At 52.8% G+C, this 23045-nt stretch overlaps 1 protein-coding gene across 22 annotated transcripts; it reads right to left on the bottom strand.

Annotated features, from left to right (window-relative positions):
• Positions 1-5692: 5692 nt before the first annotated feature.
• On the bottom strand, positions 5693-22230 carry Zmiz2 (zinc finger, MIZ-type containing 2). 22 transcript variants are annotated; one of them, XM_063272965.1, is made up of 20 exons: positions 22141-22229; positions 16103-16267; positions 15698-15811; positions 15504-15618; positions 14962-15164; positions 14571-14754; positions 14124-14384; positions 13737-13916; positions 13057-13134; positions 12671-12839; positions 11964-12108; positions 11679-11889; positions 10924-11029; positions 10550-10707; positions 9355-9422; positions 8961-9029; positions 8462-8706; positions 7830-7999; positions 7503-7745; positions 5693-6778 (listed from the first exon to the last, which is right to left on the bottom strand). In XM_063272965.1, the coding sequence occupies exons 3-20, from the start codon at positions 15745-15747 to the stop codon at positions 6671-6673; spliced, it is 2763 nt and encodes a 920-aa protein (XP_063129035.1). In that variant the 5' UTR covers positions 15748-15811; positions 16103-16267; positions 22141-22229; the 3' UTR covers positions 5693-6670. The 22 variants fall into 22 exon arrangements, with proteins under 22 accessions (XP_063129035.1, XP_038947679.1, XP_063129040.1 ...); XM_039091751.2 differs by having other exon boundaries at positions 15698-15808; XM_063272970.1 differs by having other exon boundaries at positions 14962-15068; positions 15698-15808.
• Between the last annotated feature and the right edge of the window lie 815 nt (positions 22231-23045).

Here is a 23045-nt window from a genome sequence, read left to right as displayed (position 1 = left end):
AAGGCTGTTTGATTACCCTCTAGGCCTCCTCCAGGCAGACCAGGAGAGAGGTGATAAAGAGAAGATTCTCAGTGAGACACTCAGGGGGTGGCCTACACAGAAACACGCTGAAGCAGCGGGAAAGCTGTAGTAAATAATTTTTAACAAGATTACTGTATGTTAAAAAAAGACAAAAAGTCAGATTGTATCTGACAATTAGATGTAAAATCTGAGCCTTGATTGGATGGCGGGCTGGAATGGGAAGTTACATTGCATGAGTCAACGCTGATGGAGAACTATCGGTAATTTCTTCTGGCAAATGAGCTCTGTGACTACATGAGAACCTTTTCTAAAAGAGCATTGCATGTAAAAGAACATGTTGGGTGTATGAGTTGTGGGGATGATGTATGAGGCATAAGTGCTACACATTTGGAGCACACTTGTAGAGGTCAGAGGGCAACTTTGTGAACTGGTTCTCTCCTTTCTCTGCAGATTCTGAGGTCAAAGTCAGGCTGTCAAGCTTGTGAGTGAGCCCTTTTACTCGATGAGCCATCTGTCTGACCCACATGAGAACATTTGTATTTTCTAGGATGCTTTCTAAAGTATGTAAAGACATCTGCAACCAACATTCCTAGGTTGGTAACAGGTAAAGCAGGAAAATACAGATACACTGAAAGAGCTGAGATACACAGTCACAAGGTGAAATGGTGACTGTTGCCAAGTCTCAAGGTCATATAGGTACCTGTACTTTTTTTTTTTTAGTTTTGTAAAAGTGGTGCCTTTTTAAAATAAAGCCTTTGGGGCTGGGCATGGTGGCATCTCATCATTCAAGAGGCAAAAAGAGACCAATCTCTGAGTTCACCACCAGCATGGTCTTTATAGCAAGTTCCCCGGGAGGCAGGGCTACATAGTGAGACCCTGGCCTAAAGAAAGAAAAGGGGGTGGGAGGTAAAGAAAAGAAAAAAAAAAACTGACCTTACATTTACTTGGTCGAGGGGCTGGGGATTTAGCTCAGTGGTAGAGCGCTTACCTAGGAAGCGCAAGGTCCTGGGTTCGGTCCCCAGCTCCGAAAAAAAAAGAACAAAAAACAAAACAAAACAAAACAAAACATTTACTTGGTCGCCTGTGATCAGGACTAGTAAAGGCCCTTCACAGAGTGAGTCCAGGCTGCAGACGGTCCCATGTGTTGTAGGGCTAGAAGCTTCCCCTCAGGACTGTGGGTTAGATGAAGCCAAAGGAGGCTAGAATCTGGGAAAAGCAGTTCTCTACCTCAGCCTAGTTGTAGGTGGGCCCACATGGGAACCAACTGGAGTCATCGCTGGCCTCAGAAGGCACAGCCATTATTAGGCCCTTTGTGTGGGGTGGCTGAGAACTGGGCTGAGGCACGGCAGGCACAGCTGCACAGAAGCAGCTGGCTGAGAGCTTGCAGGGAGACGTGAGCCTCCCCACCCCCACCCAGCTGTGTCTGAGGCCTGGCTGATCTTGGAATATACTATTTTGGGTTCTTCCCTTCCTAAGCTGGTTCAAATTGTTCCCCAAAAAGTTCGAGCTAATACGCAATGAAAACTTTCAGCAGGGGAATGCCCAGTCAGGGTAGAAGTGAGGTGTGGAAGGGGTAGGGGAAGGGGGCTCATTCTCTTAGGCCTCTCGCCTTTAGTCCCAGCAACTTGGGAGGCAGAGGCCAGAGGATCTGTGAGTTCGAGGTCAGTTTTGTCTACAGAGTGAATTCCAGGACAGCCACGGTTACACAGAGAGAACCTGTCTCAAAACAAAATCAGTTAACAAAGAGGTGGAAACCCTAAGATTCACTTACATAAAGTTCAAAGCTGGACAGATGTAGGGGTCACGGGCACCTCTGCGGTCTGGGCCAGCAGGCACACCAAAGAGCACCCATCAAACCTTAACAGCATATCACTTCTGTGTGTTCTTCATTATTTTTTTAAAGATTTATTTGTTTTGGGGCTGGGGATTTAGCTCAGTGGTAGAGCGCTTACCTAGGAAGCGCAAGGCCCTGGGTTCGGTCCCCAGCTCCGAAAAAAAAGAACCAAAAAAAAAAAAAAAAGATTTATTTGTTTTGTTTTTTGTTTTTATATATGAGTACACTGTCGCTGTCTTCAGACACACCAGTAGAGGGCACCAGATCTCATTACAGATGGTTGTGAGCCACCATATGACTGCTGGGAATTGAACTGAGGACCTCTGGAAGAGCAGCCAGTGCTCTTAACCTCTGAGCCATCTCTCCAGCCCCTTGTGTGTTCTTTATGACAGTTAAAACAAAAGCAAACCACAGGGCAAGTGACCAGTAACCTTTGAGACAAAAGGTAAATTGGCAGCAGGGTTCAGGGGAAGACAGAATGTGAAATGGTTCTAACAAACATGGTGCTGATGTCTTGACTTCTTAGAACCAAGAAGACCTAGAGAGTTTGGGGACAGAGAGGGCTGCATCTGGGAGGAATGGTGGCAGTGGGAAAGGTATCCAGCCCACCATGCTCACTGAAGAGGTCCCTCTTGTTGGGGAATGTTTTTGTGCACTGTGCATTTAAATGTTGATTTCTGTACCCGGAAATGTGGGTGCCGTCTGGACTTGGTATTGCCATATCATGAAGCCTCTGCTGGCTCAGTAGTTTGTAGGACATTGTTCTCCATCTTCTGATTGGTCAATGCAGAGCTGGTCACCCAGTAATTGGGCATAAGCTGAGAGGATATGGTGATCTTTCTGTGCCTTAAGAGAGAAAGGGTCTCAGGTAGAAAGAGGAGGGGAGCTGCCATCGAGACAGGAATTAAGAAGGCCAGAAAGAAACCAAGATGATAGGTAAGGCCATGTGGCTGAGAGGTGGCTGGGAGGTAGGCCAGGCCAGCATTGTCAGGTTAGAATAGCTCAGGGTCAGCAGAGCTACAGTGCCCAGAAGCTTATAAATATACCAGGTCTCCTTGTCATTCAGAGAAAGGGCGGGTGTAGAAAAGCCCAGCACCATTACACCCCTCTGTAAGGGTCTGAAGTCTCAGGAGACCCAGCGGCCCCTCTTTCTTCTCATAAATTCAACATCTGACACTGGACTTTTCTGGAAGCAAGGGAAGGCTTCTGATGACTAAGTCCACCGCTTTCCTGTGGGCTGCTGAGGGTTTAGGTCCTATAGGCTTGGTCATCTGTGTTTCTACGTGGCAATTGGTCCACTTTGTCACCTGATTCGTTAACAATTATTCCTATTGCTAGAATCTTATTCCCATGTGATTGGCATGAGCATTTTCTTTCTCCCTTCTTCTTTTCCCTCTCCCTTCTCTCCTGCCTGTCTGTGGTGCTGGGGAGAGAGCCTGGGGTATCTGAGCTACACACCTTGCTCCTCACGTCCCACTTGTTTTCCTAGTCAGTTTACCTAAAGACTTATTACATTTGCTGGCCAAGAAACTTTAAGGATTTGTTTATGTGCATTGTGTGCGGGCACCTGTGTGCAGTGCCTGCAAAAGGCAGAAGGTGGCATGGGAGCCCTTGGAGTGAACGCCTGGTTATAGCTGGGCGGTCGTGCGTGCTTTAGATTCCAGCACTCAGGAGGCAGAGCTCTTGAGTTTGAGGCCAGCCTGGTCTACAGAGCAAATTCCAGGACAGCCAGGGCTACACAGAGAAACCTTGTTTCAGAAAAAACTGAAACAAATAAACCCAAGTGAACTACTTAATGTGGTTGCTGGGAACCAAACTTGGGTCCCATGCAGAGCTGTAGGCTCACTGAACTCCTTAGCCGTCTCTCCAGCTCCCTTACCACCCCCCAGCCCCCACCTTCTCTGCCTTAATCTTTGAGCTCTCTTTGAACCTGGCATATTTCTTTTTTTTTTTTTTTTTCTTTTTTTTTCTGGAGCTGGGGACCGAACCCAGGGCCTTGCACGGCATATTTCTTTAGGTATACCTTTAGGTATAAAGCTAGTAAGGACTTGAAAGCTCTACTTACTGAGACAGGGTCTTTGTGTCTTTCCCTAACTGTCCTGTATGTGGGCCAGGATGACCTCTGCCTCTTTGTATGTTTTGCTTGTCTATACTCCACATGTATACCTGGTGGCCAAGGAGGCCAAAAGAGGGAGGGCTTTGAATGGGTCCCTGGAACTGGAATTATAAATGGTTGTGAGCTCCCCTATGAATTTTGGGAATCAAACACAAGCCCTCTAGAGAAACAGCCAAGTGCTCTTAAGTGCTGAGCTCTCTCTCCACCCCTAAGAATTCCACCTTTTAAAAGTAAGCTATTGGCTGGTTGGGGGTGCATGCCTTGAATCCAAGCATTCAGGAGGCAGAGGTAGGTTGCTCTGAGTTCAAGGCTAGCCTGTTCTACATCCTGGAGTTCCTGGACAGCCAGATTGAGTGAGATCCTGCCTCACAAGGTTATCCACTCCCTCTTTATAAGAGCTCTGCTCTTGCTGTCTTCACTTACCTGCACTTTTTAACCCATCAATTGTGATGGTACACATGTAATTCTAGCACCCAGGCACAGCAGAATGATGAGGGTAGCCTGGGCTTCATGGGGAGCCCACCTTAAAACCAGATGTGATTTCCTCCACTGCAAAGACAGCAGGTTCCAGTCTAACTACCTGAGACATGCTATATCTTGGGGCATGTTGCATTGAGAACATGTATTCTGTATGTCAGGCCTAGCCTGACACATACATAAGGTTATAGTGACAAAGGAAGTGCGATGAGGTGGGAAGCCCTGAAGCCAGCAGCCCTCAGTGGGTCTCCACAGGAAACAAGTCCATGCCCCTGCTTTGTTAGAATACATGTAAAAGTCCTGTGCGACGCCTTAGCCTTGAGCTTCATAAAAACTGAGTTTCTACAACTGTTTCTGACACTCATTCATGATGGTGCACAGGGACTCTGGCAGCTACTCCTCAGCCACTTGTCCATCTCCTTTCTGGATGGCTGTTATCAGGTCCAAAAGAAATTCAGGACAAACGGCTAAGGTGCTGCTGGTCTGTAGGCTCTCCCAGCATTGCAAGCACCTGTTATCGAGTCTATACTGTGTCCTGGCTCTAACCCTGCCCCCTGCCCTAAATTCCTCCAGCTCTTCCTCCCCTTCCGCGGCACTGGCTGCAGCCAGTATTGCTGCGGTGTACTTACATTCCTGTGGCCCTGGCCCACTGCTGTTTTCTCCACTTCTGTTCCCTCCCCCACTCAGCAAGAGGACAGAAAAGCTGGAAACAGGCTCCTTAGCGTAAGGAGAGGGCCACCGGTGCGCTCTCAAATGTCAGACAGCGACTGAGCCTATGCAGGCCGCTCCTCCCTCTTCCCCCGGCAGCCTCCTCCTCCAGGAGGCAGGGAAGGCTTTAGCTGCCAGCCGAGGATTCCCCTCACCCCTCTCTGGCTCTCACCTTTCCTGTTGCACAGGAAATGCTGTCTGGGCAGGGCCCAGGCCAAGAGGGGCAGTGAGCACAGGCTCACACCCCATTGCTGCTAAGGTCCCTGGCAGTGCTGCAGTCACTTGACAGATAGCTGGCTCCTGGCCCTAGGACACACCCAGGGAAGGTGACATGGTGGCAAATGTCTCCAGGGCAAGCCTGAGACAATTTACAAAATAGCTCTGCAGCTGAAGCCAACTTGGAAATTTCCAGGGCAAAGGAAATTTACCACGGCTCAGGGGTAGCCTGAGCTTGGATGAAAACATCTAGATTCTTATTTGGGGTGCTAAGGTCAGGAAGGCCACAGCCCCTCAGCACAAAGGAAGGACTCAGCCAGGCCCACCAAGAGGGAGTCCTTTAATAGATTGCACAGACAGACACAACAGGCCAGCACCCTGCTTGCAGGCCCAGGCGCTTTGCCAGCAGATGCAATGGCCTCCCCCACCTGGGTGTGGGCCGCAGGGTGGAGATGAGGTGGTTTAAAAAACACAGCTGTACTAATTCTTCACTTTCACAGAAAAGAGAAACTTGGGGGAGCAGCTCACAGGAGAATTTACATAGAGCTGAGTCTGAATGTCCACCCCTAGAGGAGTTGAACCTCCCCCTGAGCTGTCTGTGCTCAGCAGGGGGCAGACAGCACATGGAGGGCGCAGGCCAGTCCACAGAGGAGCGCTGACTTAAACAGCTGTCCTCCCTTCCCAGCTGTTAGCATTTCTACACTATGTACATTGTTGTGCTTTATTGCTCCCACCCCAGCCTCTGCCTGAAGCCCAGGGTGGAGGGAGGAACACCTGAACCAGATTCAGCTGGGTGGGAGCACCAAGCCCCCAATGGCTGGTGCTCTGTAAGGTTCTGAGGCTGCCAGGCTCAGGCCACTGGAGCTGCAGACCAAGGGTACAGAGCCAGCCGACCAGCCAGCTCTTCTGAGGAGCAGCAGAAACAGAAGGATCAGTGCTGGACAAGATGCAGGCTGGGTAGGAGCAGGCAGGGTGGAAGGACGAGTGCAAGGCCATGAGTCTGGGGCAGAGGGTTGTGCACATGGGGCTGTGGGGGCCTGCAGGGCACCTCACGAGACAGAACCATTCTGTAGCAGAGCTTGACGGAGGAAGGGTGTGAGGACCACTGGCCTGGGGCCCCTTGGAGCACAGAGCTGCTTCCAGTTCATCAGGGGCTGGCAGTGGCAGGCCCCAGCTCGGGGCGTGTGCATTGGGAGATTCAGGGAGAACCGGCAGGCAGCCTGTGGGGCTGGGTGAGGAGGGAAGGCTGTGGTGGTATCTTTGAGTGTGTCTTGGCCGGGCCAGGGGTTAACACAGGATCAGTTGTTCTCAAAGAGTGAGAGCAGATCATCACTGCTGTTTGTGGGGAGGTCAGGTGGACCCAGGTAGGAGAGTAGTTCATCAGGATTGGTCAGTTCTGGGAGCAGCTGAGGACAAAGCAAACACATTAGTGGCTTTGGTCTCAGACCCTTTATGTTTAGTGGCCATGCTGTCCTGGCCTCAGGCCCAGTGGGAATGCTAAACCGCCCTTCCCCTGCCAAATGCTGGGTGCCTGAGTGAAGCCATCTGGTTGTGTGAAGCTGCCTGTATCTCCCCATAGAAGGTTGCTACAGGAGTAGCTCAAGACATGGTCCCCAGGAGCCAGTGAGTGCAACATGAGGTGGCACTGGAGATGCACAGGCCTGAGAAGGGATCCCCAGTGTAATTCCCAGGGCCCACAGCAGGTGGTAAGATCCCATGCCTCTGGGGCTTTTTGCTCTGGCCAGCTCCTCATCTTCCTCATGTGGAACTTCAGAGAGTTTCTATTATGGTCCAAGGACATTGAACACACATACTCATGCCTCTGCTCACAAACTGCCTATGTTGTCAAGATGAAGAACTGAGTAAGTGCCTAGTTCAAGTTGGGCTGTGGGAACAGTGCTGTGAGCTTCACACACCCAGGCTCCAAAGGCAGCCTCTAAGGGCAGGTCACTCATTAACCACACACGGGTACCTGGTACCCTATAGCTATTCCAAGTATCCAACCTGTGTGGAACAGCTGCCCTTGCGAGACAGTCCCTCCTGAAGGTTCGCTGTCATCCCTTCTATGAAGCCAGGTGTGTAGACCCAGGGACCAATGGCTTCCCCACCACCACGGGACTGATTACTTACATCCAGAGCTGGTTCTGAGGCCTCCCCTGCCCCAGTCATGCTGGGAGGCCCCATCATGCCCGTGGCAGGATTGAAAGCCAGTTCACTGATGGGCCCTGTGTTTGGTTGGCCCAGGGGCTGCCTGGATGCAGGGGAAGGGTTTGGATGGTGTAGCTGGGTGCCTGGGGTGGGCCCGAGGTTGGGAGTGTGCAGTCCTGGTGGTCCAGGATTATGGGCTGGGTCCAGGTGACCTGCTGGTGCCATCTGAGGATGGAGAAAGAACTTGTTAAAATAGTTCATGGACACCTTGAGGACTCCCACCCATGGGCCTCTGTACACAGCACCAACCTGGCCTGGGAGGCAAGGAGCAGACTTGTCTGGAGTCAGGAGGCTGCTGGGAATGTCAGACTGGTAGGAGATTGGGGGTGGCCCCTGGGTGAACTCAGCAAGGTTTGGGGTGGCGGGTGTAGCAGATGGGAAAGATTCTGGGAAGGTTCCAGGCCCCAGGAAGTTGGAACCTACAAAAGGAAAGTCAGTCAGAAAGCTCAGGTAGGTGGACGTGCGAGGTGGAGAGGTGGCTACCACACAGAGGGATGCGACCACACAGGAAATAACTCTACATGTCTTCCCATCACTGCAAGGGGGCCGAACCTGGGGTAGTCGTAGGAGGAAGACCTCAAATGATGGAAAGTGACCCACCACAACCAAGTGTGAGGGACACCCCAAATGCAAGTATTTCAGTGAAAAGCCTTACTCCAACCAGAGAAGGTGGAAGCCTTGCTACCCCAATTCCTACAGTCATGCATGGTCCACCATGACTTCCCCACCATGCCAGAGATGGGGTATGCAGGGAGGCATCCTCAGCATGGCACTTGTAACTGTGTGGCTGTGACACTGTCACAGGCAAGGAGGCTGATCTGGAGAGAGTGAGTCATTTGCCCAGGGTCACCTAAGGTCTAGCCTGGGTGTGCCATACTCACCCTGGCTGGGGTAGTCGCTGGGGGTAGGGGCCGAAGGGGGCTGCAATGGGGCAAAGGGGGCAGCGCCAGGGCCCAGGGCCGCAATCATCTCCATCACACTGGGCATGAGCACGTGGGCAGGGCTCACAGTACGGCAGCGCTTCAGCACTGGCCCGTCCGGCTCCTCCTTGATGTGTAGGTCAGGCTTCACAGGCACTGGTTTCCAGCTGCATGTGGGGTCGATGGTGATCTCCTCGTAGTCTGAGCTAAGCAGGGACAGATGGGTACTGGTCATTTGCCACACGCCTAGCACCTGCTGCCCTACTCAGCTGTCAGGAGGTTTCAACCAGGCCTTCTGCTCACTCTTGCACCCAGAAGCCTGCAGGGCACTTGGCAGATGTGCAGCAGGCACTGGCCGAGTGGAGCTGCTTCACCTTGGAAGAGGCTCCGAAGATTGCACTTACTCCAGGACTGCCCTCTGGTGGCCACAGATGAGGGGTAGCAGGAGGAAGACACTTACTTCTGAATATAAATCAGGATGCCTAGCATATACTGATCCACCTCCAGGCCCTCCAGCAATGCCGTCTTGCTGTAGAAAGCAAAGGACACTGTTTAGGGAGCCGAGCCTAGTGGGGTGTAGACCCTATCACTTTTCCAGCTCTATTACCTCTGTGAGGTGACTCTGTAAGGGCCCCTGTGTGCAACTGTTCATGGCATGTGTCAGGTGACCGGCCCCTATGCGAGGTGACCCTGGATAAACCACTATGGTAGTTCAGTGTGAGAGGTGCTGTGCAAGGCCACCTAGTAGGCACTTTCTGCCCTGAGATGGTCTGCTCAGGCTTAGGGAGCCCTTCTTGATGCTATTTTGTGTTTCACCCTCTGAGGAAGCCACAGGTCTAACCAGACTGACTTACTTGCACACCGGACACCTCCAGGTCCCCCGCTCACAGTTAAGCTGTAAGTATGACTCCAGGTCAAAGCACTGCAGAGACAGGGAGAGAGGCCATTCTCACCACCTCAGTGGACAGGGTTGTTAGACAGTCTTCAGAAAAGTATGACTTCTTTAGGTTGGTATTTAAGGTATGGGGTTTCTACCACAGCATTGCCTTTAACAGACCCAGCTTGGGATACCCCAAGCAACCTTCCCCAGCACTGTGTTGCCCTAGAACCAAAGCACTATGCATAAGGAACCTCTTCACCCAGGACAGGCTGGGTGTTACACGCCTTTAATCCCAGTGTTCGGGAGGCATAGGCAGGTAGACCTCTGTGTTTGAGGCCAGCCTGGTCTACAAAGGATTATTCCAGGACAGCTGGAGCTACATGTCACAAACAAACAAACAGACAAACAGACAGATGCACATATGTAGGGGAAACTGTGATTATGTTTCAAAGGAGCAAAACGCATCTCGGGGGCTGGGGAGTGAGCAAGGAGGCCAGGCCCCTATGGTGGGTCTGTCTTTTAGGTTATCTCTGCCAGCTGAGATACTGGTGTCCCACCCGACAAAGAGGATGAGGTTGAGAATTGAGTGTCTGCCTGCCATCTCAGAGTGTGGGAGCCTGAGGCAAGATGATTAGGAAGGAATTCAGGTTCATCCCAGCTACATGGTGAGCCTGAGGTCAGCCTGGGATACCTGAGGTCCCATCTCAAGGGGAAAAAGACACCTGAGACAGATTGTCATTATGTATCCCAGACTGGCTTTCCACCTAAGATCCCAGTGCCTCAGGCCCTGAGACCTGGGATTACAGGTGCAGATCCACACCAGGCTGAGTCTGTCTGTGAACCGCAGGTAAATGTGCCTTTATCTGAAGCTTTTACAGGCTCTGCAGCTGCCGGTACTAGTGTGCGTCTCAGCTGGGTGAATGCTGGAAGTATTCCTCTCCCAGGGGTCCTGTGTTATTTTATTCGTTTACATTTCAAATGCTATCCCCTCCCTGGTTATCCCTCCAAATGCCCTTCCCCCACTGTTCTTTCTTCTTAATATTACTAAGCAGTTTTCTCAGTTTGCACCTAGATTCCAGTAAATACGGAAGCACCTTTCTGGTTTCTCCACAAGCTCAAGATATCTTAAGGACAACAAATTTCAACAAATGTCTATAGGGACCACATACCTGTATGTGGCGACAGTCGTGACCACGAGCTGGGAGCTGGATCCTGCGGAAGGTGATGGGGCACTTCAGGGACACCTTGATAGCCGTCTGCTCCACCCCATCCTCTCCATTGGGCCCAGGGGTGCCAGGGATGGTGCCGCTACTGAAGTTCCGCTTTACTGACATTGACAGGGAAAGCACTTGAGTAAAGGTCCCCAGCACCGTGAGCTAACCAGGGACCCAGTCACTGCTCAAAGGCTCCTAGGAGTAGCCTGGAGGTACCCAGTGCCCCTGGGGAAGAACCACCAGTCTGAGCGGAAATGGCCTCTGGGCCACAAGGCAGGGTTCAGCCTGGGCACAGCACAGGAGGCTGAGGAATAGAAAGCAGCACTCACTCTTGGTGATGCAGTGCTCAGCTGGCAAGAGGCGCTTCTTGAGGAGACCCTGCAGCACAGAGCGGACAGACGGACGGTGCACCAGCTGCAGCACGAAGAGGTGGGACTGCAAGAAAATAAGGAATGTTACATGAAGAGTGAGTGGGCATGCTTCAGAGGACATGTCTAGGAGTTCATTCAAGGGGTGCCAGGCACAGAGGGAGGAGTGTGGTGTGGAAGAAAGCCAAGCCAGCCACCTTCCTGGCGGCCAGGCCCTCCTGAGTGTTGACACATGGGCAAGGCTTTTCTATTTTGTCACCACACTATCTCAGTCTCCACAGAGCACTCTAATATTCCTCAACCACTGCTAGTTTTCTGTCAAAGCACAATCACCTCAAGTTCCTGGAACTCCTGGCATGATGTGGCTCTGAGCCCCCCTCTCTCCATGCCCCCTCAACCAGCATGGCTCCTGGTAGCTCAAGGTCTACTTGGGATCCTGCCCACTGGAACCTGGTGAGGCCCAGACCAGTGCAGGCGGAACATCTTCCATGAGCTTTCTTGGTTTCTTTGACACAATTAACAGAAGCATTAATCTTTTTAATGTAACAGAGGGTACATTTTCCCTTTTCTTAAGTAAAGTAGGAAGAAAAGCAATATCTTGTTTCTCACGGATAAAGACCGTCACCCACAGGCTCCCAACCCCATAGGAGATGATAATCCGGGGGTGTCAGCTGGCCCCTGCCAGACCCCTGCCCACAGCGTCACAGGCCACTCACGCAGCAGCAGGCGGTGACGGTGATCTGGATGGTGTTGCGACCCGGCTGGCACACATGCTTCAGGTAGAGGGGCTTGTGCGAGGTCTTGTTGTCTCCACGCTCGATGCTGAGGGGTGTGGCATTGACGCTGACCTGCACCGAGGCCGGCCAGTTGGTGTTCATCTGCCGGTCCTCGTGGTGGTAGCACTTGAACTGCAGCTCTAAGTCAGGTCTAGGAGGGAAGAAGACGATGGCAGCCCGCACTGTGCAGCCACGGCCCAGGGGCAGGACGGTAGTGAGACTGACCTCAGCATCAGGGTTTTATACACAGAGTCTCGGAGCTGGAAGACATGGTTGCTCACAGCCAGGTTGTGCTGCAGGCGGAAGGGCTCCAGGACCACCCCATCCCGAACTGGGAAGGTCAGGCGCAGCTCGTCACAGGGGACGCTTCCTGAGGGCAGAGGTATGCAGGCCATGAGTCTGGTACCTTGCCAGAGCCACAAATCCTAACTCAACCCCAGCCAGAAACTGTAGAGGATGAGAAACCCCTACAAAGGGGGCTCCATTAGTGTTTCCTCTTAGAACCCGGGCTCGCAGTCTGCACGTCCTGTCCTGTCTTGGCTATCAAGCCCTGCCTGAATCACATTGTCAACAGGCACAGGACACGGTTCCAACCTGGAAAGCGCATTCAGACTGGACCACCCTGCTGTTCACCCGAGGCTTGTGGGGTGCTAGCTTCTCTGACAGAAGTCTCGCTGCAGTAAAGGTTCCTAGTAGGGCTGAGCTGATGAGCGTCCATTTTGGGTTTACAGACACATTGTGACAGGGCTGCCATGCGAAACAGGAGAGGATTGCATCTAACCCTTCTGGTTCTTACGAAGCTGGGGCATTGGGCTTTTCTTGGTCTAGCAACTGTCCCTGGTTTTCCAAGCTCCCTGTAAGACGCTGTTGAGTCCTGATTACTCAAGCTACTGAAACCTCAGGTGGGTGTTGTCCTAAAAATAAACACTCACCAGAGGGTGATGGGTGCAAGGAGCTGAGGCCTGGCTTGAGGTCAGGCAGGAAAGGAGACTTGACCTCCTGGCTTGGGGACATGTAGGGAGCACTGCTGCTAGGCGTCATGGGTGGTGTGGGATTCCCCGGCAGTGGGGAGCTGGGGTAAGCAGGGATGGAGCGGGAAGGCTGTGGAGGTTGAGCACAAACAGTCAAAGCAGAACAGCAGGTGGGAGGGGCTTGTTCACGGAGCCCCCGTGCAAACCAACAGAACGCACGTGAGGTGGGCAGGAGGCAGCCCTGGAGGACTAGGCAGGGCGCCTATATGTCCTCCTGCCTGGGTGCCCTCTGTCCATGTGCCCACCCTATGAGCCTCCCAGCCCATCCACCCTGCCACGCCCCGTACCCCACTCAAGCCAGGCTGGCTGTAGCTGATGCTGCCCCCGTTGAAGCTGGCGCCCTGCCCGTTGAACTGCTCTGTGGGCTGTGGGAGAGAAAACTGAGTGTGCTTAGGGCTCTAGCCTACCCTGCACTGATCCCTAGGTCCAATCCTAGACCCTGTAGCAGAGAAGTGCTGATCTGTGCTTTCTCTACCCCCACATAACCCAGAGGAAACATTGCTGATGTCATAATGCAAAGAGTTAACACTCCAAACAGGAGTGGCCTTCCAAGTTGGAAGGGCTGAAAGATAAGTGTGCACAATGCTCCTGCCTCCCTTCCTCAGCCTCATCATCCTGCCTACTCAGGCTCCAAGGGAGGCACGCTCGTCCTCCACACGCCCAGATAGGGTGCACTGCCAGCAAAGGCCTGTCCTTTAGACAGAGGTCAGGATGCAGGGGAGGAGTGAGGGAGTGAAATGCAGTTTCACAAAGGTCGTCAGAATGGCTCGGAAGCCTATCTGCTGTTCCCTACACCGATCACTATGGACATGTATGTATGTATGTATGTATGGCCACAGAAGCAGACCAGTCATCTGAGAGCTATTCTTGCACTGACTAGGATCCCCTGGCTAAGCTGTCTAAAGGCCCCCTGAGTGCTGTTGCACTCAGCCCAGCCCCAGCACTGGCCCATGGGAGCAAGTCCTACCTTGTAATGCAGTCCTGTGGGGCCAGGGGCAGACAGGGACTGGGCCATGCCCTGCTGCAGGGGGAGTCTGTGTCCTGCGTAGGAGGAGGCAGGGCCAGGGGGCTGCCCGGGACCAGGAGCATACTGGGCAGTGCTGGCTGCATACTGGCCTCCTTGCAGATATTGCTGCCCAGGATACACCTGAGAAGTAGATGCCCAGGGGAAGAGAGGTGTCAGGGAAGCAGTGCGCACACACGTATGTACGTGTAGATATGTGAGTGCGGTAAGTGTAGTCCTGCTAGGCACAGGCAGTCTCTCACTCCAGACGCCACCCGTGTCATAACTTGGAGGGTGTTTAGGTAGTTGAAATAACATCTAGGATCCAGCCTGAGCCTACAAGACACTCACCTCTGAGTAGGCTCTCTTGACCCCCTGTCGAGGCAGCGGCTGCCCCTGGGGAGGCCCAGGGTAGCCATGCTGAGGCAGTCGCTGTCCTGCATACAAGGGTGTCATGCCTGCTGCCCGTGTAGGATTCATGGCCATGGAGGAAAGGCCTGAGGGGCCCATCATTCCTCCCATGCCTGAAGGGTTCATGCCAGGGGGTACACTGGGCCCTCGAGGACCTCCATGCTGCAGAAACTGGCTGTTAAAAGATTGCCCAGTCCCCATCTGAGAAGAAAAAAACAGAGGAATGGTCAGATTTCACTCTCAGCTGCTGCCACGATCCTCTCCCTTCCACTGGCCTCATGAAATCCCAGCACAGTCCACACTTGTCCCCAGAACCTGCTGCCTAGCCAAACCCACCAAGCCTGCCCATTATTGCCACCACATGGAAGGAGCTTGAGGGAGCCTTACCGCTCCATATTGGCTTAGCTCCTGGCTCTGCTTCTCTTGCAGGGCAGCCACAGTAGCTGTGGCTGTGGCTGTGGCCGTAGCTGCAGCAGCAGCCATGGCAGCTGCAGCTGCTGCTTGTGTGAAGTCAGTTGAGGGCCGTGCTGCATGTGTGGGGAGCCCCAGGCCTCCAGGGCCTCCTGCATACCTGTAGGTGAACAGGACTGCCTTACTGTCTACAAAGGCTTGCCCTGGGACGACACACAGCACTCAGGAGAAGCCCATTCTTCCACTCTTAATAGAACTCCACTGCAGCTACTGGACAGTGGGGGAGGAGCAGGCAACATCCAACCCTTCTGCAGGACTGCCAGGCTGATGGCTTCAAGTCACTGGCCAGGTGAGGGGCCCTGCTTACCCAGGAGTGAAACTGGATCCCCCAGGGTAGCCCCCTCGGCCATACACGCCTTGCTGTACGTAGCCCTTGCTAGCACCGCCTTCGGCAAACGCCTGCTGTCCCAGGCACTGCGGGGAGGTCAAGGCAGAGCTGCCACCTGCCACACCAGGCATCATGGAGCCACCAGGGGGGCTTCCTGCAGGGCCCATGGGGTTCCCCAAAACCTACAAGGAAGTGGGAGTCACCAAAGAGAACCAGCCAAACCACTGTCTTCAAGACACAGCTCTGAAGTGCTAGATCTCAAGAGATGCCCAGCAAGAGGGGGAGGGCCTGGAGTGGGAGGATGGTTGTCTACAGTGCTGACTGGAGGGACTATGGAGCCAGGGGCAGACATCCCATGACAGTACAGGAGGAAGGCACCTAGTGACTTGAGACCCTCAGGAAGCCCCGTCCTTGTGATTCAGCAGTCCTCTTGGTCCCTTGTTCTTGGAGCCCTAAGACGGCAGAGGCACACCAAAGCTCTGGGTCCTCAACTGGGGGAGGACGGCCCGGGACACACTCACCTGGCTCTGTGTTGCGTTGCCAACTCCCCACACAGTAGTGACCACGGACAGTGACCCAGCTGGCTGAGTGGCACTTTGTTGCCAAGGCACAGACTCATATGCAAATGAACCATCACTAGAGAGAGAGCAGCTGGTAAGGCAGGGTCAGAAGGCCCAGGGCTTGTTGGAGGCAGGCCACAGAAGCCCACACTCACCCGTGTGGTGCAGGGGGCAGGGCAGGTTTCATGGGGTTCATGGGGTTCATTGGTGATGGAGCAGCCTACAGGCCCAATGCGCTGGAATTTATCTGGGAGTTGCTGCTCCGGCTGCTGGACAGGAGGGAGAGGGCAGGAACTTAGATGCCCATGGTAGCATGGGCAAAGCCAGGGCAGTAGTGTTAGCAGATATCATCCCAGAATGCAGTGCGAAGCAACTCCAACAGGGGCCTGTCATCTTAAGCCATTGGACCAACCATGGAAAAGGGCTTTCTGATACCAAATACTTCCCACATACCCTTTCCCACACTATCAGCATATAAGGCCAGGGACCCTCAGCAGGCCCTGGAGAAGGTCAGAGGGGTAGCCAATAGGGGTAGCACCCACCCCGGAGAGCCCAGAGACCTGAGAAGGAGCAGAGCCTAAGTGTTCTTTGAGGCGGAGGCTGGGAAAGTCAGGAAGCAGATGTACAACAGCAGTCCATCCACCAGCTTGGCCTTAGGGCGGCTGTACCGACTCGGCTGACACAGGACACAGGCGCCAACCCAGCCCCTGGCTGGCAGCTCTTTCCTATCAAGAGGGTGGCAGAAGGGCTTCAGGCCACAGGACCTTCAAGCTGATCCAGGCGACTTGAGGGGAGCAGGCGTGCGTGCGTGTATGTATGTGTGTGTGAGACAAATATGGCCATACATATACCTGCCATGACTGACTAGTTGTCTGTGTGCACAACTTTCCAAGCTACCAAGGACCTCTACTTTTCTCATCTCTGTCTTCCAGCATTCTATGATGCAAATCAAATTAGGTATTAAACTAGAATTGCTTTTGGAAGGCTATTAGCTTTCAGGATTTGCCTAGCCTGAGGGTCAAGTGGGTATCTTGACTCCCACAGACCCATCTGTGACACTTGTGAGTTCCTAACATGGTGGTAACACACACAGCACAACAGGTGTGTATGGGGTATCCACAAAGTGAGAGCATGCTAAAGCACACCTACAAGATGGGACCAACTGGGCTTCATTCTTAGAAAACCAAAGCAGTGGCTGGTGGACAGGAGGCTACAGCAGGTAAGACCAGTGGCTGGCACCGGAAGACTACCGCTCACTGCCCTTCTAAGTGCCTCATCTGCTCAGGTCCTAATATACCCTGGACCACATCGTGCCCACCTCTGCTTGGTCTTACCAGAATGGCACAGGAGCCATGTCTTGGGCACTTCTCAGGGGAAGCTTGGGAAGGCCTTGGTGCTCCTATCTGAAACCCTCTCTTGGTAGGGGCTGTGTGATTGCCACATGTGTCTTTTGAAACATGCTCAGATCTGGTGATTTCCATCTTGCCACTCAGTACTCACAAGCCTCTGTCTAGGAGAGCGAGGGTAAGCCAGCACCCACTCAGCTCTGGAACAAATATTTCTTTGTGCTGACCACTCAAGGCTCAGTACAGACCTGGAGGCTCTGCAGGGCACGTCTATACACAAAGCCCCAGAACAGGTGAGAGAAAGAGAGAAAAGGAGACTGTGACTGGGCCCTGCCTGGGCAGCCTTAGGCTCCCAAGGGTCCTTCCCACACCCAGCACCACCAGGCTACCAGGGAAGAGACCTAATCAGGGGCACAGAAACTGCATCCACAGGCATCTGTCCCCCAGCCTTCAGAGGCAACTAGACTTGATTCTAGCTCACGAGAAGTCTTGCCTAGGTAGCTGGAGACAGAATGTGCCAGCTTGGCAGCAGAGGCTGGCATCTATGTTGTTACTGCTGGATCTTGGGAGGGTGATCTGGTGGGAAGAACTGCTCCCAAGACCTGACATGTGGGTCTGGGACAACCATGTGCATGTCAGGAAATAGGTAACCGAAGTCAAGCATGACTTAATGGAAGAGAGAAGCATGGGAAGCAGTACACAAATGCTCAGCGGGAAAAGGCCATCTCCAACAAGTGGTGCAGGGGCAGCTAGAGTTCTATCAATAAACAAAACACTTCAGACACAAAATATGATGGGGCGGGAACATCTACAGATGTAGCTCAACGGCAGAGCACCTGTTTGGCGTTTACACATGTCATGTTCTGGGTTTGATTCTCACTGCTGCAACAACGACGACAACCGATTCACACCATATACCAAAGTGAACCAGGCTCTAGGTTTAAATGTAAAATACAAAACTGGAAAAGGATCTAAATTTGATCCATAAAATAAAATTAAAAACTTTTCTGTAAAAGATTTGCTAAAAGGATTATAAGATATGATATAAGCTGGAAAAAAATGTTTATACCTGCTCCAAAAGAGGTAGCACCTAAAATATATAGCATACTATCAAATGATTATTAGTATTATTGTTTTTGTGACAGGGTTTCTCTGTGTGGCCCTAGCTGCCCTGGAACTTGCTCTGTAGACCAAGCTGGGCTCAAATTCACAAAGATCCATCTGACTCCGCAGTGCTGAGATTGAAGTTATATGCCACAACTGCCTGGCTTAAATTATTAAAACAAAATCCAAATAGAAAATCAGCAAAACACATGAATAGACTTCTTTAAAAGAAAACATAAATGGTAAAATAACCCAAGGAAAAGTGTTTAGCATCTTGTCAGGAAAACAGATTAAAGAAGAAAAGCTAAGATAAAAAGTGACATCATAAAACGCTGGCAAGGAGAAACTAGACCTCACATGCATTCTCCATGAGAATGTAAAATGAAAGGACAGCTACTCTGGAAAAGTCTGGCCATTTCTTATAAATCTGAGCTTGTAGCTACCACAGTACAACCCAGCAACTGTACTCTGGGGCATGTAGCTCAGAGACGTCAACTTATGTTTAGAGACCAACGTATAAATGAATGTTTGTCACAGCCATGGATTGGAAGCTGCCCAGGTGTCCTTCAGTGAAAGGATACTTACATCAGTGCAGGATACCCACAGCCCAGATGCCAAAATTATGAAAACTATAAACAGGTTAACGGTGGCCGGGGATTAAATGAAGGGTGGGAAGGATGATCTTTCTGTGTCTGTAACTTCAGCAGAATGAAGATGGGTGTGAATATAAATCCACAACTGAAAGGCTGCTCCTTACTGTAGCAATGTGCTGGTCCCAGAGTGATGTTTTTACTACAGTTTTGCAAAATGTTACCATTCGGAGGAAACTGAGTAGAGATACAAGGAATCTTTCTGTGATGTCTCTTACAACGAGATATAGCTACAATTATCTCACAATAAAACATTTAGCCAAACCAGGGTATGTGGCCCACACCTCTAACTCTATCACTGGGGAGGTAGAGACATGAGGATCAGGAGTTCAAGGGCAGCTTTGACTAGATGATGAGTTTTAGACTAGCCTAGTGTGGTGGTGCCTACAAGAAATCACAGCAACTGGGAAACAAAGGCAAAAGGGTCATGAGTTCAAGGCCTGCCTAGGTTACATAGTGAGCCCCTTTCTCAAAACAAAATTAACTACATAATTACAAAACCACATCACCAGTAGCAAACACCCTTCCCAGCGAGAAAAACCAGTGGGCTTTTTGGTTGGCCAGGATCATTCTGCTGTCCCAAGCAGGGAGGGAACCAGGCTGGCTGAGAGGCAGCCAGTAAGCTCTTGCTTCATTTCAAGTCACCTAAGGCGGCAACACTCAATGTCAAAGCGTTCCAGTCAGCTGGTGAGACAGGCTGCTGGCCCCACCCAGGGTCATCAGGACAGGCCGGGTCCTAAGCCTTGCATGTTTAACACACCTGACCACAGTTTGAGAGCCTCTGATCTAGGAAATGCAGAGTTAGGGAGAAGAGAACAGGGCAGGTGTGGGGGGGGGGGGAGGCACCCACAGGGGCCTTCTACATCACATGGGCCTGGGGAATTCCACCCACAATGCTTCTCTGCTGTGGACAGAGACCACAGACATTTCCAGTTCCCCCTCAGCATGCCTCTCTTTGCTGGGAGGACTTCCTGCTAAACTGAACTCCTAAGTTCACACCTCAACATGTAGGTCTGCTGGGAAGGCCCCAAGCCCCCAGATCTGATATCCGGTGGGCCTCCTGCTCCTGATTACGGGGAGGCATTCTACGGAGTACAGACCTACCTCCCACTTCCAAGGCAGAGCTGGGGAGGAGGCCTGGTTCTCAGTGTGCCAACTGCAGCTAGAAACCAGGTTCCCTAACAGATCTGCTCTGACCTCAAGTCCATCCTGGAGTACGAGGCTGCTTTCTGGGGGTCAAGTCATGTCTTCCCTCAGGCACAGAGCTCCAGAAAACTTGCTTTCCAGGTGTCCCAGAGCAAATTCACCCCAAATCTCCTGGCTCCATCCATTTCTACCTGTCTGAGCAGCTAAGAACAGACCCAGTAATGGGTACCACTCTCAGCCAACACTCCTACGCTAGGCCAGCCCTGCTCAACAGCTCACAAAACAGGGTTCATTCCGCCAAAGTTCCAGGGTTAGGCTTCAACTTAAGAAAGTGGGATCAGTTGGGCAGTGGTGGCATACACCTTTAATCTCTGTACTCCAGAGGTAGAAGCAGGTGGATCTCTGTGAGTTCAAGACAGCCTGGTCTACAAGGTGAGTTCCAGGATAGCCAGGGCTACACAGAGAAACCTTGTCTCCAAAAAAGAAAAAAAAAAGAAACAAACAAACAAACAAACTGGGACTAAAAGGCTCCAGAGAAATGACAGTTCCAGGAACGGGTGAGGTAGCCTAAACCTGTATGTAGTCTTAGCTTCGCAGGAGCTAGGGGGCAGGAAGATCATTTAAACCTACAAGTTCAAGGCAACACAGTAAAATCACATGATGGTAGGGGGAGGATGAGTATTTGACAGGTTTGAAGTATGGCAGACAGAAACAGAGTCCCTAGTATCAAAGGAAGGGTAGTCAGGTGCCCAGAAGGCTAGAGGTCCTGCCTGCCTGTGAGGCAACAGTACTACCCCCTTCCTAGCCTCAGTGTACAGACAAACAACTGTTCATGAAGGACTCCAGGAATGAGCATCTGCCAATAGCCCAACCAAACCTGACTTCAATCTCCAACGTTTGAAATGGGAATCTGGAGGCCACTCTAGGCTATGTGGCACTTTTAAGTCCTCAGCATCAGCCCTCAGAGATCAACCCTAGTAATCAGGATGCTCCCTAAACATGCTGGGCCTGTCTCTTACCTGCTTATTCCCATTATACCTCAGCCTGCTTCCACACCCTGGGAGCACATCAAGGGCCTTGAGGTCAGTTCTGGTGAGTAAGGTTAAGCTTCCCTCCCTAGTTACCATTCTCAAGTGCCAAGGGATGCCCTTGGTACTGGCTTTGCCAGGACTTGGTGGTGTTCATCCTACTCACATAGATCAGGTCACATGTGCTATTTGCATCCCTATCAAATTTTCTGCACAAATGAGTTAAAGACATCACCCAAAGACTGTCTCTAACTACTAAGAGAAGGAACACTAGAAGGATGAGGGCAGGATAGGGGAAGCAAGGAGGAAAGGTGACGGAGTAAGAAAGGCACTGGGTGCTGGGAAAATGATACCTTGAAGGAACGGGATACTTTGGGGGGCGGGAAGGGGGGGGGACTGGGCACCTAGGAGTGGTGTTAAGGGTACCAAGGAAAACAAAAAATTTAGGGAGAGTGGGGCACTTTCGTGCCTGAGCTTCAGTTTGGAAAACGGTGTTCCTGTCAAAAACCCGGCCAGGGACTGACAGGTCAGCGTCCTCAGCCTAGGGGCAGAGCGGCTCCTTCTAGGGCCAGTAACGGCTCCCACCCCACAACCCCCGCCCTCGAATCACCCAGATGGTGAGCACATAAGTGGGAACCCGAGGGGTGCTCCGGAAGGTGAGCATGCCCCGCTCCAGAGCTGGAACGACAGGCTTGGGTGAGGGCCCATCAGCCTCCTCGGCTCAGGAGGCCCCCGAAGGCCACTTGCACCCCTGGGCCAACCCCAACAAAGGCTCAGCGGCGGGGTGAGAAAGCCGGATAGCACGGCACAGGGGACAGGTACCCGAAGGTGGGCGGTAGAGCCAGGCCAAGCCAAAACCGTCCGGGGCTCCGGGACCGGCCGCACCTGCCACCGCACCTGCCGCACCTGCGCGCCCCGCCGCCCGCGCTCGCCTGCGGTGCCCCGCGCCTCCTAGCCGCTCACCTCCGCCCGGCCCGGCCCGGCCCGTCGCCGCGGCCCCCGGCCCGCGCCGCTCCATGCGCTCAGCCCGCCCTCGGCGCCGCCCGCCGCCCCCGGGCCGCCGCCGCCCGCGCCATCGCGCCGCCGCCGCTCGGAGGGCACAATGGAGCCGCCGCCGCGCTGCTCATGCATATGCATGACGCCGCGCCGCCGGCCCCGCCCCCCAGGCCAGAGCAGCGGAGCCCCGAGCGGTGCTCCGGAGGCTCGGGCAGGGGCGAGTGCGGGCCTGCATGGCCAGGATGGGCCGGGGCTGGGCCCGGGCGGCGACTGGCTGCCGTGCAGGAAGTTCAGTGCGCCCGGCCTGCACCCTGCGTCCCCTCCGCACCTTTGCGACCGCGGCGTCGGAGGAGCCCCGCGCGCTTCCTGCTGCTGTCCACCGGGGAGGGGCCGAACGGGGGCGGGGCTATGGCGGGGCGGAGCCACGACAGGGCAGGCAGGGCTTGGGCCTGGGCCTGGGCCTGACCACACAGCCTGGTAGACTAGGCGGTTCGTGACTGAACACTGACTAGAACCCTCTGGAACCTTCGAGTCTTTCATGGCGGACGGCGCGTCTTTGGAGACAGGGACTAAGAAGCCCATCATTGAAAGTGGAAACAGCATACACCTGCCCACGTAGCCTTCTACACAGTCAAATAGTCCCTTCCTGGAGTGCTGCCTCCTTCACCTCTGTGTTGAAATCACTGTGATCTATGGGCTGGAGAGATGGCTCCGTGGTTAAAAGCCTTGACAGGAGTCAGACATGGTGTGATGGTGCACACTTTTAGTTCTAGCACTCGGAGGCAGAGGTGGCAGTTCTCTGAGTTTGAGGCCAGCCTGATCTACAAAGCAAGTCCAGGACAGAGACCCTGTCTTGAAAAGTCAAAAAAGGAAAGAAAAGGGGAGGGGGGGGAGGGTTGACCGGTTTTGCAGAGACCCAGGTTTCACTTCCCGGAGCCAACAGGTGGAATTTCCCAGAATTCAGACTTCCCTTCAGACTTCCATGGGCACCAGGCAGATAGTGTGCAAAGATGTAACAAGCTAGCAAAGTAATTATGTACATAAATAATTAAAAAACTATTTTCTAGCCAAACGAAATGGATCTATAGATACTTTTGGCATCCTGTAAACCTGGCAGGCTCATCCAGCCCTTTGACATTGCAACATGAGGATTGTCACCTATGAAGTTCGTACTAGAGAACCAGGCAATAGACTTAAAAATACCTCATGTGGGGGTTGGGGATTTAGCTCAGT

This window comes from Rattus norvegicus, chromosome 14 (assembly GCF_036323735.1).
Source record: "Rattus norvegicus strain BN/NHsdMcwi chromosome 14, GRCr8, whole genome shotgun sequence".
NCBI lineage: Eukaryota > Metazoa > Chordata > Mammalia > Rodentia > Muridae > Rattus > Rattus norvegicus.
The sequence above is the reverse complement of the archived record's forward strand: the minus strand, read 5'-3'. Positions and strand labels throughout refer to the sequence as shown.

Bases quoted from the DNA above. Each gene is read 5' to 3' on its own strand.
- Zmiz2 (XM_063272960.1), bottom strand. From the start codon at position 15,747: ATGAACCCCATGAACCCCATGAAACCTGCCCTGCCCCCTGCACCACAC. The intron at 14,385-14,570 runs GTAAGGCTCCCT...TTTTCTTCTCAG, and splicing joins AGCTAAGCCAATATGGAGCG to ATGGGGACTGGGCAATCTTT. The intron at 10,708-10,923 runs GTGAGTGCTGCT...TGTCAATGTCAG, and splicing joins TGAGCACTGCATCACCAAGA to TAAAGCGGAACTTCAGTAGC.